The 17058-nt window shown below is 41.6% G+C and overlaps 1 protein-coding gene across 1 annotated transcript; it reads right to left on the bottom strand.

Annotated features, from left to right (window-relative positions):
- Positions 1–1944: 1944 nt before the first annotated feature.
- On the bottom strand, positions 1945–15263 carry OLFML1 (olfactomedin like 1). Its single transcript, XM_081843982.1, has 3 exons — positions 14878–15263; positions 9654–9945; positions 1945–4428 (listed from the first exon to the last, which is right to left on the bottom strand). Exons 1-3 carry the CDS (start codon positions 15001–15003, stop codon positions 3650–3652), a joined length of 1197 nt encoding a protein of 398 aa, XP_081700108.1. The 5' UTR covers positions 15004–15263; the 3' UTR covers positions 1945–3649.
- Positions 15264–17058: the final 1795 nt, after the last annotated feature.

Below are 17058 nucleotides of genomic sequence, written 5' to 3'. Positions count from 1 at the left end.
AAGGGGGGCAGGCCTAAATCAATAAAAATCTGAGGTTCTGTCCCCCCCAACAAAAACCTGCCCCCCAACAAAAGCCTACCCCCCTAACGAAAACCCTGGCTATGCCCATGGGAACAACCTCTCTTGAACAGAAGTATATTTTTGAGGGAAGACGCCAGGATTTTCTGAAATAATACTTCACTAAAAACAACAGGTTTTTAACATGCTCTATGACTGGTTTGAAACAGCTTCTGGAGGAAGACGAGCAAAGGCAATGATTTGCTGCCATCTAATGCCCACTGTGCCAATTGCAGAGGAGTAAAAATATCTAACAATGCAACATGCTTTAAATATTTTCTTTTATGTACATGTTCACACACCCCTCTCCTCACTTTAAGTCCACACATGTTTGACCAAGTGTGTGAATAGGGCCATATGAAAATTATGTAGGTGTGAAGGAAGTGGTTAGATGAAACAAGCTTTCTTCCTCTTTCAAAATAAGTTGGGGTCACCAAAATAAAATGATCAACGGAAGGCTCAGGAGAGACAAAAGGAAGGATACTTCACAGTGCACACTTCAGTTATGCAATTCCCTGTCATAGCATATGGTGATGGCCACTAACTTAGACAGCTTTAAAAAGATTTGACAAATTTATGTTGGGTAAGTATGTCAGTAGTTCCATGTTTAGGAATAATATGCTAGCGAATGCCAGTTGTTGGGGACAACAGTAGGAGAGGCTTATTGATCATGGACTCAGGGATCATGGGAATCAGTATGCTGAAAGAGATGAAGCTTTGTATGGACCTGGCAGGATTCTTCTTACATTCAGTTGCACAGCTGGAAAACTCTCTCCTTGTACCAGGTACTACCATAACTGCTGTGATCATCTCTGTTCTGGACCACAGATTGCAGGCAGGCAGACCTTAATTTGCATGTTGTCTCCTGTGAAGTATTAACTTCACTTTACACAGAAACACTGCAGAAGAATGGGAATGAATATCTATCGCACATATGTTTAAAATCAAAAGCCTGCCTTCCAAGATGAGCATACATTATTCATGGTGCTTTATTTAGAGCTGAGCTGGAAATAGCCTTCCCTTGTTTTATTTATCTAAATTTGCTCTCACGCATGCCCATCATAAGAGCCCTAGACAGATACCAATTATGCAAACATGTAAAACCCTATTAAATGATGTCCTCCAAAACACATTTACTTGTGAAGAAGCCTGACTGTAGCTTTTTTAGCATCACCCAGGAACAAGCAAGCATAGCTATTTGTTGGGCTATTTAGAAGAAAACCAAAGGCAAGGAGGAAACGTTTAGCTTAACCATTTTTGCTTGAAGTATTAAGAAGCAAATTCAAAAGGACTGATTGCCTAATCTGTTGTTGTTGTTTTGTTGTTGTTGTTGTTGTTGTTGTTGTTAGTAGGAGTAGTAGTGGTGGTGGTGGTACTATTAGTAATTCCACATGGGTTGAAGAAATAGTGTCAAGATGTGAGTTCAAACATCCAGGCTAATCAGGCATAAAATCTTTATTTTATTGGGCCTTGTTTAAACTGGTGTTAATTGAATACTGGTTTACTCAGATTAGACATCCTTTTCATAAATGTGTCTCTAAACACTTCACAAGCCCCTCTTGTTTATTATAAATTCGCAAGAGCCCTACTATTTCTGATTGACTTTTCAAGTGTCCTACGATGATTCACATTGCAAACATTTCACAGGAGCAGATATTTAACACTGACCAACTGGACTGAGTCTTGTACTAAAACACCACTTCCCTAATCATTCTACCAGTTTTCTAAATATCCCTGCTCTGTATTGAATTATAGCTTGCCTTCCAGGTGATGAGCTTCAGTTGAGACTGGCTCCGTCACAGCAGCTCATTTTTGTCCTCCAACTCCATTATTTGCTCTGGCTAATAACCTGGAATTCTGACCATCTTAAATATCAAGAGCCAAGGGTGCCAATATATAGATCTTTTATTTTACATTTTTAAAAATATATCCTCTACAGTACAAACAAGTTCACCGTTTGCTATGACATTATATAGATAGCATGCGTCTACATGGTGGAATGTAGAGTTACTCACTGTGCTGCATTAAAATGTATCAGAATTAAAAGGCGCTACAAGAGCAGTCAGAATTTTATACCTAGGTCCCAGTCTAGTGAGAGGGCAACTCTCACACTCAAACATGCTGCAGGAGGAGACCACATGTGCAGGAGACTGCTGTCAAGAGGGAACTGCCTGTAACCTATTGCATGTTTACAGTGGGAAACCTGATCTGAAGTACCTGGTGCTGCAGTTATGGAGTCACCTCTCCACCCCCCCACCCCCCCACCCCCGCTGACCATCTGTTTGCTGTGGCACCGCAAGTCATTTTGCTGCTAAAGTAGAACACCAATGACATTCCTGGTCATATCCAAACAATACATTTAAAGCACATGGCCTTCTCCAAAGAACCCTGGGAACCAGAGTTTGCCATTCACGGAGCCAGTTCCCAGCACCTGTAACCAATTACGGTTCTCTGGGGCAGTCTTGTGCTTTAAAAGTGTGCTATATCTATGGTGTGGCTTTATTTATTTTGTTTTATTGCCTATATATACCACCTTTTTTCATAAGCGCTCCAGAGTGGGGGACATAGTTCTCCTCCTCCCCACTTTATCCTCACACAACAACCCTGTGAGGCAGGTTAGGCTGGGAATGAGTGTCTGGTCCAAGGTCACCCAGTGAGCTACACGACTGAGTGGGGATTTGAACCCTAGTCTCCCAGGTGCTAATCAGACCTACAAGTAACAAGCCATTATCCCACACTGAATGGGACTCCCTATTTACTCCAGGGAAAGAGAAGTTCTGGGTGGGAACAGAGGTGGGAGGAAAATGAGCAGGAAAGGATAGAGAAAGATAGTTGGGAGAGAAGGGGGACTGAAAGCAACCAATGTGTACAATGTTGTGTGGATGCAGCAAAACAACAGTAACTATGTACTATTCTCCCTTGTGCCCAGGCCAAGAATTACATGCTTGTCTCTTTCACAAATAATAATAATAATTTTTATTTATACCCCGCCCTCCCCAGCCAAAACCGGGCTCAGAGCGGCTAACATTAAATATATAACATATTACCATAAAATCAAATGATCAATTAAAATACATCCTAAAATCAAATCAGAATCAAAGTGAAATCTAATCAGATGGCAACCCACAAATCAGGGATGGGGACCTTAAATGCTCACCAGGTCTAACTGTTTATACTGATCTTATATGAGCCTGTGAGAAAAGTTGGGGGGCCACTTTCATGCAAGTTGTTATCAGGAGAGAGGGGGATACCAACCAGTATCGCCTTCTCTTTCTCTCACTTCCTCAGCCACCCTAACCTGTTGATTTGCCCCCTCCCTCCCAATCTGCCACCTAATTCAGGTTGCTGCCTCAGAAAGTTGGCTCTGTTTGCAAGGAAGGGAAAGGCCTTTCCAGAGCACTGCACCAATCTAGGGGAAAGGGGTGAAAAACCTCGTTCTTCTTTAAAGGCAAAATAAATTGTCAAAATAAGTGTAAACTGTGGGCAAGCAGGAAAAAAATAACCTCTCAGTCACTAGTACTTGTAAATTCATTACCATATTTACACTGGCAAGTTATTTAGTATGGAGAAGATTTTTATGTTGTTACTTTTATTAATTTTTTAGCTTTGTCAGGAGCTTGTAAATGACCTGGGATCCATTATCCCAGGCAAAGAGTTGCTTTTCTTTGGGGTAATAATGCACCATGGAGTGACTTGTCTGGCGTTTGGGGAAAGGAAGCGTCGGGATTTCATAAGGACTGATGGCGTCTAAGGTGTCATAAATGCACTCGATGCGAGATGTACCTCCCCCTGGTGAACTGTACACTACGTACAGGGCACCACACATCATAAAAGCTGCTTCGGCATTCTGGCTTTTGCAGGATGTGTCCCAGGTATATTCCACGGCCATGGTTTCAGAGTTGATTTTAGAAATGACCAGCTTTCTACCAGGATCTGGCTCTGTGTGGATTGCCCACAATCCCAGTTCATCCACAGCTAGGTCTATCTTAGTGGAAGGAAGAAGATCGTAGGCGAAGGTCTCTCCTGCTCCTGACAGAAGCAGCCGGCCAGTTACATTTCTTTTCTGAATGTCAAACTTAATTATCTCATTTAAGGAGCCAAATTTGTGATAAAACAGAAAACCGTCATATATAACATGGCCTGTCCCTTGCCAGGGAAAAGGCAGGTTAACTCTGCGAGCTGACTGTTTCTCACCGCTTTCAGTAAAAGCCCGGATATTTGCAAACTCCATTACAATTTTGTTCTTTACCCCAGTTAAGAAATAGATCTTTTGGGGGTTCTTCATGGGGTCCTTCAGCCATGAGCCCTGTGTGTCTCCAGACTTCTTTACAATCTTCAGGGATTTGAAGCTTGCAATCATGTGGTTACAACCTTTGAAAGGGTGGGGGGAGGTAAATACAAAAAGAAGCATCAACACATATGCTGTAAGTTCTCTGCTTTAGCATTTGAATATTTTCCCCATCCAGCATAATTCAGGAAAGTGTAAATTGTTTTCTGTACCATCACACGTCACAATTGGTCTACATTCTGTCAAAGAAAACAACGAAATGGAACAGTGAATAGATTATCTAAATTGATCTATCTCTATCCCATCTGATACACCCCAAGCCAGAATTGCCTTAGCAGACTTCCAGAAAAGCATCTGCAGATATGATGTATTCTATGGTGTATTGTGCTGTTTTTGTCTCCTGTTTCTTCACAGCCAGTTGCTTGCTTGCTTATTTATTTGATATCTGAATTGCCCTCCCTCCCAAAGGATCCCAGGGTGATAAAGCAGAGCAACAAAATACATCCAATTAATAAAACTAATGCAAACAGCCATAAATATCTGTACAATATCATAACCATTAAAATGCAATAACCATTTCCGGCTGTTGGGCATCAAAACAAGTAGCCTTGATTTATAAAAGCCTGGGTACTTACATATGTCTTTAACTGACATCACAGGAGCCAACTCCATGGGGCCATGTGGGCTTCAGCCCCCACAATAAAATATTTGAGGGGGCTGGGCTCCTGCAAGATTGATGGGCATTGCCATTCAAATTGTGTGTGTGCACCATGTCGTGATTATGTGGGGTGGGGCTTACCTGGGCCCCCACAATATTTCATTCAAGTTGGCACCCCTGACTGACATCTAAATATAAACAGGCAAAGAGACAAACATGGTTCCAGGGGAGAATCTTCCAAAGGTGGGGTGCCACTATTAAAAAGGCCCTGTAATCTCCACAGAGTGAATCCTAGCAGGAACCATGAGCAAAACTCCTTGCCCTCGATGAATTTTAGGGATAGGAGTGGCTGGTATTGGATACATCAGAGATCAGCAATTGGATACACCCAAACCAAAGTCAATTTCACCGAGTACCACCTGGACTTCCTAATTGTCAAATCAATTTAGCAGCAAACAAAGTCTGTGGAAGAGGATGTAGCAGTCACTACAGGGACTAGGGTGGAGCTCTTCACTCTTCCCCATTCTTCAGCATGGTTTTCCCATTCAACTACTTGCTGACCAGATGTTCTTAACATCTGCATCTCTTTTCCTTGAAATTATACCTGTCCTCTGAAATCAGGCAGCTGCTTCCCCCATGTTTAGAGTAATTGAAAAAGAACCATTTTAAGTCCAAAAGACAGATATGGTTTGTTATGGATAGTCCACATGCACTAGACTTTGCTCTAGTTTTAGATGAAAGAGAAATTAACTTTTGGGTTATTCTGAAGTAACTTTTGGTCTCTCCTCACGCTGGCATTCCACCTGTTTTTGTTAATAGAATCCCCATGAGCCACAATACTCTTTTGGTACATTGGTTTGTTTGCATTTAGACTAGCAGAGAGGAAAGCCACATGAGGCAGGCAGGCCATTATCTACTTAGACTGGGAGTTATTCTCCTGGCAGGAGTTCTGCTACCTGATTTCCTTTTTAAAAGAAATGAAAACAAAACTGGAGACACTATAAGCTGAGTCTGGAAGCTTCTGCGTGCAAAAGCCAGCCAAGCATACATTCAGCAACACTCATACATTCACCACAGTATAATTACCAAAACACCACATGAGACATCTTCAGGCATTGCAGGTAAGGGAAAGTAAACATGGGGTCGGGCACAGGCAAGGGCACTAACTTCACCCCCCCCCTCCATTGCTGTTCTGATCACCTTCTAAGTTAAAGAAGGACAAAAGTCTGAAACAAGGAGTCTCCTATTCTCATGGAGGCTCCTCACATGATGAAAAACCTTGGTTCTGAAATGCTGGGGGGTTAGTATGTCCCCCTGCATACTTTCTCTACCCAAACAGCGGCCTCTGATGAGGGCTAAGAAAAACTGATTTGAACCAGCCCTCAGTTCTGTCCCGATATTGGAACATTCCTGAAGAAGTCCTGTATACTTTGTCATGAGGGCAACCCTCCCCAGCTACAGTGGTACCTTGGTTCACAAATGCCAAAAACCCAGAAGTAAGTGTTCCAGTTTTCTAATGTTTTTCGGAAGCCAAACATCTGATGTGGTTGTCGGCTATTGTCTCCCAGGTGCCTGCACCAATCAGAAGCTGTGCCTTGGTTTTCAAACATTTCGGAAGTCAAACGGAACGGATTAAGTTTGGTGCTTTTACTTTTGCTATTTATTTTGCGTTTTTGTTTTTGTGTCTTTTTCAGTTAATTTGTTTTTGTGACTGTGGAACCCAGTTAAGCTACTGGTTGTGTGAATGTGGAAATGGATAAAAGCCCTCCCATCCAAACAATGACTATTATCAGTGCAGATAAGGAAAAAAAAAATTTCCCCTCATCTACAATACTGTTTTATTTATTTTGTAGTACAATACATTGATTATTGCTTTCATTTTATGGATCAATGGCCTCATTAGATGGTAAAATTCATGTTAAATTGCTGTTTTAGGGATTGTTTTTTAAAGTTGGGAACAGATTAATCCGTTTTGCATTACTTTCTATGAAAAAGCACGCCTTGGTTTTGGAACGCTTTGGTTTTGGAACGGACTTCCGGAATGGAGTAAGTTTGAGAACCAAGGTACCACTGTAAATCCGCAGTAGGGGGCTGCACAGCTCTTTCTGGGGCACAATCCAGGACCCAAGCATTATCCTCTGCCTGCCCAAGGCAATACGGAGTGAAAAGAGACCCTGTTTGGACTCTAAAGAATGTCTTTTAATAAGACGCAGCATTTGCAGCCAAACAAAGTAAACAAGCCCTTTAGGTAGGAAGCTGCAGCAGAAAACATTACAGAACAGGCTTATGAAACTATCTCTGTAGTACTATCACTTTCCTCTTTGGGAGCCTACTCCAAATTAATTGAAACAAGTGGATAGATTTCCATTCCCTTTGGGGGAGTTTGTAGTCTTGGATGCCCATAGCTATTGCTTATGTATACAGTTGGGGGATAACTAACAGCCCTGAAAGCCTTTCAGTACTGGGGAGCCCTGAATCATCTCAGACTAAAATGAGACTTTTGTGCTTCCTTTGAAAGAAGGACAAACAGTACTTCTAGCCACTGAAATGAAGATCAGTGATGTCTAAGAGGCCCAGAACATTTCTCCCACAACTCCAGTTGGGTCAGCCTTGCACTGGAAACATTCACAATAGATAGTGCTCCATATAACAGCCAGCCTGCATTAAAACCAATGACAAGGAAATGATTCTTTTGTGCTTGCAAAGTACCTCCCACATCTGTCCCACATGCTTAAGAGTTGGGGACAGGTGTGGTTCTCACTAAAATCAAATGGAAATCCAGTCATTACTGATTTGTCCCATTGATTTAAAGGAGAGCTAGGGTCAACTATCTTTAGTCTGAATCCAATCCAATAACTGAAAAAAGGAAAGGTAGCAAACCAAAAGTTTCCTGGATTGAAAATATAAATTTATAGACCGTGTCAAAACGGTGACAATTAGGCATAGGCTGAACAAAGAATAGTTATTGCAGCAAAAATTAAATTAGATCAAGACAGATTGCCCACATTTTAGCAACGTCTGCTGCAAGAAAATCACAACAGATTTTTAGGCGGATTAGCCAAAGGTGGAAGACCTCCACTATGACCTTGGATTAGATATATAGATAATATAGAAAGTAGTTTTTGAATGTTTTGTGCATTAACTGTCTAGAAAGGGATATTCACGGAGCAGCAAAGGCTTGTAATGCTTATGTGAATATCCGAAAGTACACTGTGGAAGAACAAGTCATTTTTCTTCCCTAGCTTAGTGATAAGTAATTTCCCAAGGGCAATCTTCTTACAATCCCCCCATTTTTGTATGTTTTCCTGTACTATAAAAGTAATGTAACAAGTATATGTACAGGAGGTACAAGAATATTCTTGTGTGTGTTTGTGTGCAATCATGCAATGAAGAAAGAGAAAAAAGACCAATAATATTGTCCTCCTAGGACTAAGTACTCATTGCTTTTGAAACTCAAATTACAAATTATTGTTATTTAGTGTGCATGTCATGCTTGAATCTAATAACCAGTACAACGACTGATCACCCCAAACTGAAAATTGTGAAGAAGTCCAAGGTGTATGGATTATATTTCAGTATTTCAGAACCCAGAAACATTCCTCTGGGGTGATTTGAGAAGGAATAAAGACTTTCACTAAATCTTGATGTGCTCCTCTTAACTTCTGTATTTATTTATTGTGGTTTGCAGCTAACCCTGCAAGCCTATAAACAAATACTTGGGAACAAGTCCTATGGAACCCATTGGGACATACTTCTGGGTAGCCTGGTATAAAATGGTGCTGTAAATTACTCACGTTCTTGTGTGATCTTGACACTGAACAGCAGCAAATAATGATACACATTGGGGGGGGGGGTCATTTGCAGATGGAAGCCATCTCCATCTCTTTACAATCCCTCCCTGTTTATATATGTGGGTTGTATTCAGAGTAATACTAATGGGAATGATCCATCATCTCAAGGATTTATTCTTGTGCAACAGAATGTTCTCCCCCTCTCTGCCTTCACCCAAATCTGTTCTGGCGATTGACCCAACCATCCACAGTAGATCTGGGGGTGATGGGGGCACATCAGGGTAGAGGAAAGGTGGAAAGTTCACCTGCAGTTATTTAGATGCATACTGTCCTGTGCCAATTATGTTGATGTTAAAGCAGAACAGGGGGACCTGTTGTCCTCCAGATGTTGTTTGACTCTGACTTCCATGAGTCCCAGACAGCACGGTCAATGGTCTATAATGATGGGAACTGGAGTCCAGCAACTCCATCTCTGTTTTGCAACATAAAACACGAAACACAAATTCTTACTCTTCTATTTCATGGTTTGATGCTGCAAACCGGGATGGGAATTGGTGTGTTACCATAATGTTTTCATCAGGCTGATCCGCTTTCAATTCAGCAGGATACTGTATGTATACACTGAAAGATGCACACCATGAGAACTGAGCTGAAATACTGGTACATTGACTAAAGCAGGCATGTGGTACCTATAGCCCTCCCAGAGGTTGTTGGGCTACAAATCCCATCCTCTTTGACCATTGCCCAACCTGCCCGGGGCTGATGGAAATTGGAGTCCAACAACATCTGGAGAGCCACAGGTTCACTATCCCTGGCCTAAAAGGATAATTATAAAACCCTGTAGCTAAACTGTTCTTACTTGCATTGAGCATGAGCTTGACTTTCTGTTTCGACTCCTCTTGTTCCATTAATTGCTGCTCCACAAGGTCCTCATCGACTTCCACGCAGGTGTCAGGGGACTCCTTTGCCGATTCAAAATAGTCAATTTCCCTTTGCGCTCTTTCCACTCTTGTTAGCAAATGGTCAACATCATTTTTAAGATCTGTCTTCAAAACGTTGAGTCCTTCCAGGCGCGACATCATCCTCTTGGAAAACTCTCGGAATTCCTGGACGTAATCTGCAATATCTTGATTGCATTTGTTTAACCTGTTCTTTAGTTAGAACACAGACAGGGGCATTTATAGACAGAGAACTAGTTTAATGGTTTTCCCAAAAAGGCTCTACATTTAAAATAACATTGCTTTTCTCCATTTCAGACAAATTAACTATGTCTCCTGTTTCTGCGACATGTTACTGAATGTCTGTTGCCAGAAATTATTGGGATCAAACTCTGAGAATGAATCCCTATGCATGGTGCCAAGTTCCTTATTTGTTTTTTCTATCTGAAAAGCTTTCTTTGTAATGTTGCAATCTGTTTTCAAATTTCTTTTTTAAAAAAATGCAAATTCTAAACCTTACAAAAGCAAAGCAAAGACAACAACAACCACCAGAACAAAGAACAAAAGCAAAAAAAATAATAATTCAAAAATAAGCCAAATTCTGAGTAATACAGATTTACATGGTCTTGAATCTTATTTACACCAATAGTTTATGAAGAGATGTAGTTTTTCTAGAAAGAGGTCATCAAGTTGTCTGCTTTCTCTGATTCTCACCATATTTATTAGCTTTACCATATAAACAGTATTCCAGATTTTAATTATCCAGTCCCTTATAGATGGCCTGCTCCATATTTAGAGCTGGTTCCTAAGCTTATGGAGCCAGCAATGATCTACTTTCCATGACAGAACAGGCACTTGCATTTCCCCCTACCATGCACATAACCTATGCTATTTTTCTAGAAAAAGGGGAGGAAGCAGGTGAACTGAGCCTTTGCATAGAACACCCATGCCACACATTGTATTTTGAATGCAGTGGAGAGTAACAGATACAGTACATGCAGTCCTATACCATGGGGGAAGATGAGACAGTGGAAGTGGATCTACACAGATATAAAAAACACCGTGAAAGTACTTTTTTTAAATAAAATGTTTTAAAATATATATGGAATTAGCCGCAAGCTCATCTGCACCATCTAGTGTCACATTCGTATAATGCACTTAAAACACAAAACGTTATATTTACAGCTGTATAGCTGAGTCCTGGGTCAATCGTGGGCTTAAAGGTAAAGGTACCCTTGACCGTTAGGTCCAGTCGCGGATGACTCTTGGGTTGCATGCTCATCTCGCTCTATAGGCCGAGGGAGCCGGCATTTGTCCGCAGACAACTCCCGGGTCATGTGACCAGCATGACTAAGTCGCTTCTGGCAAACCAGAGCAGCACACGGAAACGCCATTTACCTACCCGCCAGAGTGGTACCTATTTATCTACTTGCACTTTGACATGCTTTCAAACTGCTAGGTGGGCAGGAGCTGGGACTGAACAACGGGAGAAAGTACTCTAAAGTTAATGTTCTTTTATGAGGTCACTGGTGAAACCACCAAAAACAACTTCCTTGATTTGGTAAGCTGCATTCCATTACTTTATTGTTCCTCTTGTTTGCTTTGCTCAGCATTCCATTTCTCTTCTGGCTTAAAAAGAGATTTTTCTAAAATTAATTTTAGCATTGAAGCACACAGTATGGCCCTTGGAGGGTGGTGGTGGAAGGGCACGTCTCAAGTCAGAATTCCCAGAGGTCAGGCTCTGGCATCTTATCTCTCACGCCACCAGCACTGTTTTCTACGTGAATTCTGGCAGACTGAGGGTGAGTTCACATGGCTGCCTTAGAACCTGTTTCCTCAACAAGACCTTCCCATTGCAAATGGCAGACAAGGGCTGTAATTCTGATTGGGACCATGGCAGGGACAAAGTTTTAAAGTCATTCCCTGCCACCATGTTCCTGATGGCTCAGTCCTGCTGTAGTGGTTACTAAACAAGAAACAACTATGTGAGGTAAAACTGGCCAGTTTGGTCCTAAGTGGAAGCACAATGAGGCTCAAAAGGACAGAAACATTTTTTTAAAGGAGCTGGGTGTGCAATCCAATACACACTTACCTGGAAGTAAGCTCCATTACAAACAGTGGAATTTACTTCTGAGTAGACATGTCTAGGCATGCACTGTGGAACAGTTGGAAACTGGACATTTTAGGAGTGTTGTTTTGGTACAAGGTAAATGTACTGAATGAGAAAAGAGGTAGAAAACTGTATTCTTATATAAGCAACATGTATGCCCAATGAAAAAAACACAACCCACCTAATTCTTTCACAGAATCGTAATTCTTATTTTTTTTTCCTCATAAAAGAATATTCTAAAAAGTTCAGCCTCTATTTTATCCAGAAAACAGCAGTATCACTGCTGGCAACTATGGCGGACTTTTGGGTGTATAAATGCACTTTTCCTGTTCTTTATGGATTTTCCCTATTCAAATATACATCAGCACAAATATATTCTTTCTGCCTCCAGGGTTCCATCAATCCCAAACACCGAGTTTGCCTCAAACACATAGCTTTTTCACATACTAATAGAGCAAATGCAGGATTGCTACCAAGTATAAACTTGACAGGGAGCAAAAACCAAGTCCTGGCTTCAGGATTAGTATACCTATATGGTACACTATATTATGATATATATATATTTGCAAACATGTGTTTGTCATATGTACACTTAAAAATGGGGGGGGGGGGCATTTACAAAAAGTTTGAGAACAGCTGAGTGCAAAATTTCACCACAACCCACTGATTTTTTTTCCAGGAGGCTTCAAAAATAGTAGCTGTGCTGGCGGAAGACACCAGTGAGGCCCCTGCTGATCCAGATGTTGCACAGCTGGAGGGGATGGAGCCAAAGAAAAGAGTCGCTGAGTACAGTTACTCAGAGCTCCAGCTTTGCAGCTCCTCCAAAGCCAGCTTCCCCTTCTTTGACCGGAGAGAACGGAAGGCAAAGACCCTTTTTTCCTACCTGCCTGTCTTGAAAAATAGAAGTACTGTATGGAGATTGCAAATACGTGAGCTTGCATATTTGACTCAAATGAGTAACATCACAAATGACTGGAGTAACTGCAAATTCTTGGAAGAAGCAAGATCAGAAACACACTCTGCCACCCACCACTCCTACCCTATAAATCAGGGACAGGGAACCTCAGATCTGGGGGGCAAGTTCTAGGTGTCCTCCCCATCCAGAACTACTGGATATCATTAACTCTTGGGAAAACATATTTCTGTTTGGTGTCCCAGGCATGAGAAATATGTGGGTGGGAGAGACCTCCTTTCTTGGAGTAATATCCACAGCCTGGTAAGTGGTTAGAAGTGAAAGGGGGTGGGAGGATGCAGGTTTGAGGACTGGCTCAAATGGGCAGACCTGGGGGCAGGGAGCAGTGGAATTCTTCATCAGATTGGATTGAAATCTGAGACAGGGAAGAATTAAGGGGTTGTAATTCTCACTTCCTATTTGAGGTGAGTATTATAAACCCCTGGCTCTGTGAGTCAGGACAAAGCAGTCTTATTGACGTCTCTATAGCTATCAGCTTCCAGCCTGGTTCTAATCTTGGTGTGACTGTCTGAGGAGATAACAGGCAGCAAGGCATGACAATTGATCACACAATGATTGATTATAGCAGTTATTCAGCTGTATCAAGTGACAGCTGTAGTAATCAGGCATAATCTTGGCTTCACCCTGCTTGCTTCTTCACTGCCTCTTACTTGTCTGTCCTCTAACTTATCTCCATTAATCACTGCCATTTCCTGACTTTGCTCCCTTTGCTGTGCCCATCTACCTCAGATTGTAAGCCCTTTGAGAAGAGGTGGTGCAGAACTGCCAGCTTTGTTGTTGTTGAAGCATTCCTATGCTGCTATTGACCTGGCCTGAAGATGAAAGGATGCTAAAAACCTTCATGTCGAGGATTTGTGAAAGTTAATGGACTCCTGCTAAGTAAAATATGGGTCCTTCTTGTGCACAATAGCTAGCCTGCACCTTTTCTCAAGAAATGTCAACATCACCTCAAAATTTCAAACGTTCTCACTCATAATGGGAAAGAGAACAGCCGGCATTGATTTTTAAAGCAAGCATTGATTTTTTGGGTGGCTTACTCCTAGGCAAGTATACATAGAACTGCAATCCTAGGCACACTTACATGGGAGTAAGCCCCAGTGGATATTATTATTATTATTATTATTATTATTATTATTATTACCCACATATAGAATTGCATTGCTAATTAGTACAATACATGGTTAACAGCGAACTCCTGTTCTACTAACCCACATGCAGTGTTGAAACAATTATAACTTCATAAAGCTTGTTACCAGAGCTTTCTTTCAGCAAGAACTCGCTGAAACTCAGTTCCAGCACCTCTTAGGTGGCTGGCATTGCCTTTCTAAGAGAACAAGGGAGGTATTCATGGTGAATTCCGGCACCTCTTTTTCTAGAAAAATAGCACTGCTTGTTACATTGACTGAATGCATATGATTCATAATGCTACAGGAGGAGTTCCCAACCTTTGTCAACAAGGAGGTGTATGAGGGTACCATGGTGCCCACAGTGATCATGTTGGGGACCCAACTGCTAGAGTAAAAAAGTGTGTTTTCAAGATCCAGGAGTTTTCATTTGCCCTCTTAGCATTGTGAAAATGGATGCAATGAATCTCTTTAGCTTAACCAGAACACCTATGTAGTAAAGGTCAGAAATTGAGATATTGGAAGTCCTGTTTGAAGAGTAGATGGCTCCTTGTGGCATTCAAATTTCATACACTGTCAAATGGATTTCCCCCCCAAAGAGTGAAAATATCCCAGATCCCATCCTGCCCTTGTTCAGCACACAGTAAACCTTTGCTTGCTTTCCACTGAAAAATCAACTAACTTAAAAGTGTTTTAACTCTAGCTGGATTGCACCCATTCCAAGCATGCATATTTACTTGCTAATAAAATCAACGGGAACAAGTTTCATAAACAACCTTGCATTTGGGCTGCTCCTTATACCTTTACTGTGCATAATCAAAGCTACAGTTATAAAAAGGAGCTAATTTTAAAAGGAAATCAATTTATTTCCCTAGCACACATCCACTTTACACAGAAAATCAAATCATTTTTCAGATATCACTGATATAGCCACATACCTCTATTGAGAGAATTCGGCGGTCCATGTAATGCACCAATCCAGCATCTTGCATTACATATTGTGCTTCTCCCGCAATACTTGTAAAGAATGAAACTAATAAGAATCTGAGCTGTATGGCTGCCATTGTTGCATTAAACCTTCAAACACCCTAAACACCGACGCTAGAGGCTTCCGTTTAATATCTGCCCAGCACTGTGCTGTGTGCAAGCAAAAACAAAACTTAACAACTGTGTGATTTAAAATGGCTGTTTAGGCTCCCACAGTCTCTCATTAACACAATAAAGTTCTGCAAAGCTCTAAGCTACATAAGTTTGTTTCTAGGAGTGCTTTCCAGCTCGTGATCTTTTGATTGGGTCCAGATGTTCAAAACTGAGCTGTGCAGCGCATGTAGGCTAGCAGTATTGAGCCAAAGCTATTATTCTTCAGCTGCTTCCAGACTGTCACTGTTTTGATAGGTATGATTCAAGTGGATTTCATGCTCTTGTGCAACAAGGCCACTTCCCCTCTCACCCTCCACAAAATACCATGCAATTTTTGAGGTAAGAAAAATGTCAGACAAATACTGTTACCTAGGGTTGCCATATTTAAAAGAGTGAAAATGCGAACACAAAAGTTTTTTCCCGGCAAAGTTTTTGAGCTATATCCGGACACTGTTTCTGTATGTCTGGGAAATTCCGGACATATGCCAGCCCTAATGTTACCACCCCAATCTCTGCCTGGAGGTAGCGAGAGATTCTAGCTTCTTGGCACTTAACCAGGGAAAATGAGGCACAATGGAGGCTAGTGTCCTTACCAAATATGCCTTATTTACACATATTTACAACCTAACGCCTTCAACAGAAGGGGTGCAGAGCATTGTACCCCAAATGTGTCTCTTGTCACACCCAGCACTGTTTTTCTAGAAAAAGAGGTGCTGGAACTCACCATAAACACCTCCCTCTTTCTCTTAGAATGACAATAGCACCTACCTGAGAGGTGCCAGAACTGAGTTCCCTTGAGTTCCCCCTGAAAAAAGTCCTGGTCACACCCCTCATAGCTTCATAGGTTGTCCAGAAACCAGCCATGCTCCCCAGTCTCTTGGTACAGCTTTTCCCAGCCAGGGCTCATAGAGTTCTGGCCCTCTTCCTGCAGAGAGTCTGATGTTCTCCTGATGGCTTACCATTATCAAACAAACCAGGCTATTACCAGCCTTCTGTTTCTTCAGTGACCACCTCCAGTGAGCCTTTCTGAGGCTAGCCTCATGAGGAAGCTAACTGGCATTATTTCCGGTCCTTGCTAAATTCCTGAATGTAGAAGTTTGCTCAAATTCTAACCCTTCACTGAACGTAGAGGTTATAGGGGGTCTGCACCCTCAAAAACTTATCACACTGGAAAGTGTGAGATGATAGCAGCAAAGAGATCACACAAGTGATTTCTTTGTGGTCACTGATGCATAAGTATTAGCATGTGAGTATTATTGATTAAATGCATTTAAAAATGGGTTACACCGTTCAGAATGTAGCCTTTGGGCCTACATTCTGATGCCAGGAAGCTACGACAGTGTACTTTAATGTAAATATTTGTACAAACCCATTGGAAATAAAAAACCCACCTCCCTCCCTCCCAGTTTTTTTAAAAAAACAACTATAAAAGGGGGCAGAATGGGGAGTCAGAGAGAAATAGAAATAGTAGTAGCTGGGAACATAAGAAAAAGTGTGTGTTTCCCCCCTTTCTCTCCTTTGTCTTCCAACCCTGCTTTGGTGTCACTCATATTTTCAACTTGCCAGCACTCACAACTATCCCTCAGAAGATTTCTCTTTCAAATACTGACTGCTTCTACTTCTTAAGCAGCCCAAAATAATGGAATATTACTTTGGCCATATTCCATCCTTTGAGAAGTATAAAACAATTTTTGTTCTTTCAAACTGTTTTCTGCACCATAATATCTAAAATTTTACAGTTTGGTTGGGCATGAACAAGTGGTAGCTGATGTCAGCACCTGGCCTTGATGGGGTTAGGCTAATTGCATGCCCAAATGCTGCCCCACCTGCTGCCCCATCTTGTAAAGTCAAGACACATTACTTTTGAGGGTCAAATCAGGCCACAACTCTTACTGATTACAGATGTAAGAGGTGTGACATAGGCATTGGGAATAACCATTGACTTCTGGCCCACCTGCCAGACTGATGCATTTTAGGGA

The sequence above is a fragment of the Podarcis erhardii genome (assembly GCF_964252035.2).
Source record: "Podarcis erhardii genome assembly, chromosome: 1".
Taxonomy (NCBI): domain Eukaryota; kingdom Metazoa; phylum Chordata; class Lepidosauria; order Squamata; family Lacertidae; genus Podarcis; species Podarcis erhardii.
This window is presented reverse-complemented; position numbering and strand designations above follow the sequence as displayed.

Coding starts and splice junctions, on each gene's coding strand:
- OLFML1 (XM_081843982.1), bottom strand. CDS start 15,003: ATGGCAGCCATACAGCTCAGATTCTTATTAGTTTCATTCTTTACAAGT. Junction 9,946..14,877: donor GCCGAATTCTCTCAATAGAG/GTATGTGGCTAT, acceptor TTCTAACTAAAG/AACAGGTTAAACAAATGCAA. Junction 4,429..9,653: donor CAAGCTCATGCTCAATGCAA/GTAAGAACAGTT, acceptor ACCCTTTCAAAG/GTTGTAACCACATGATTGCA.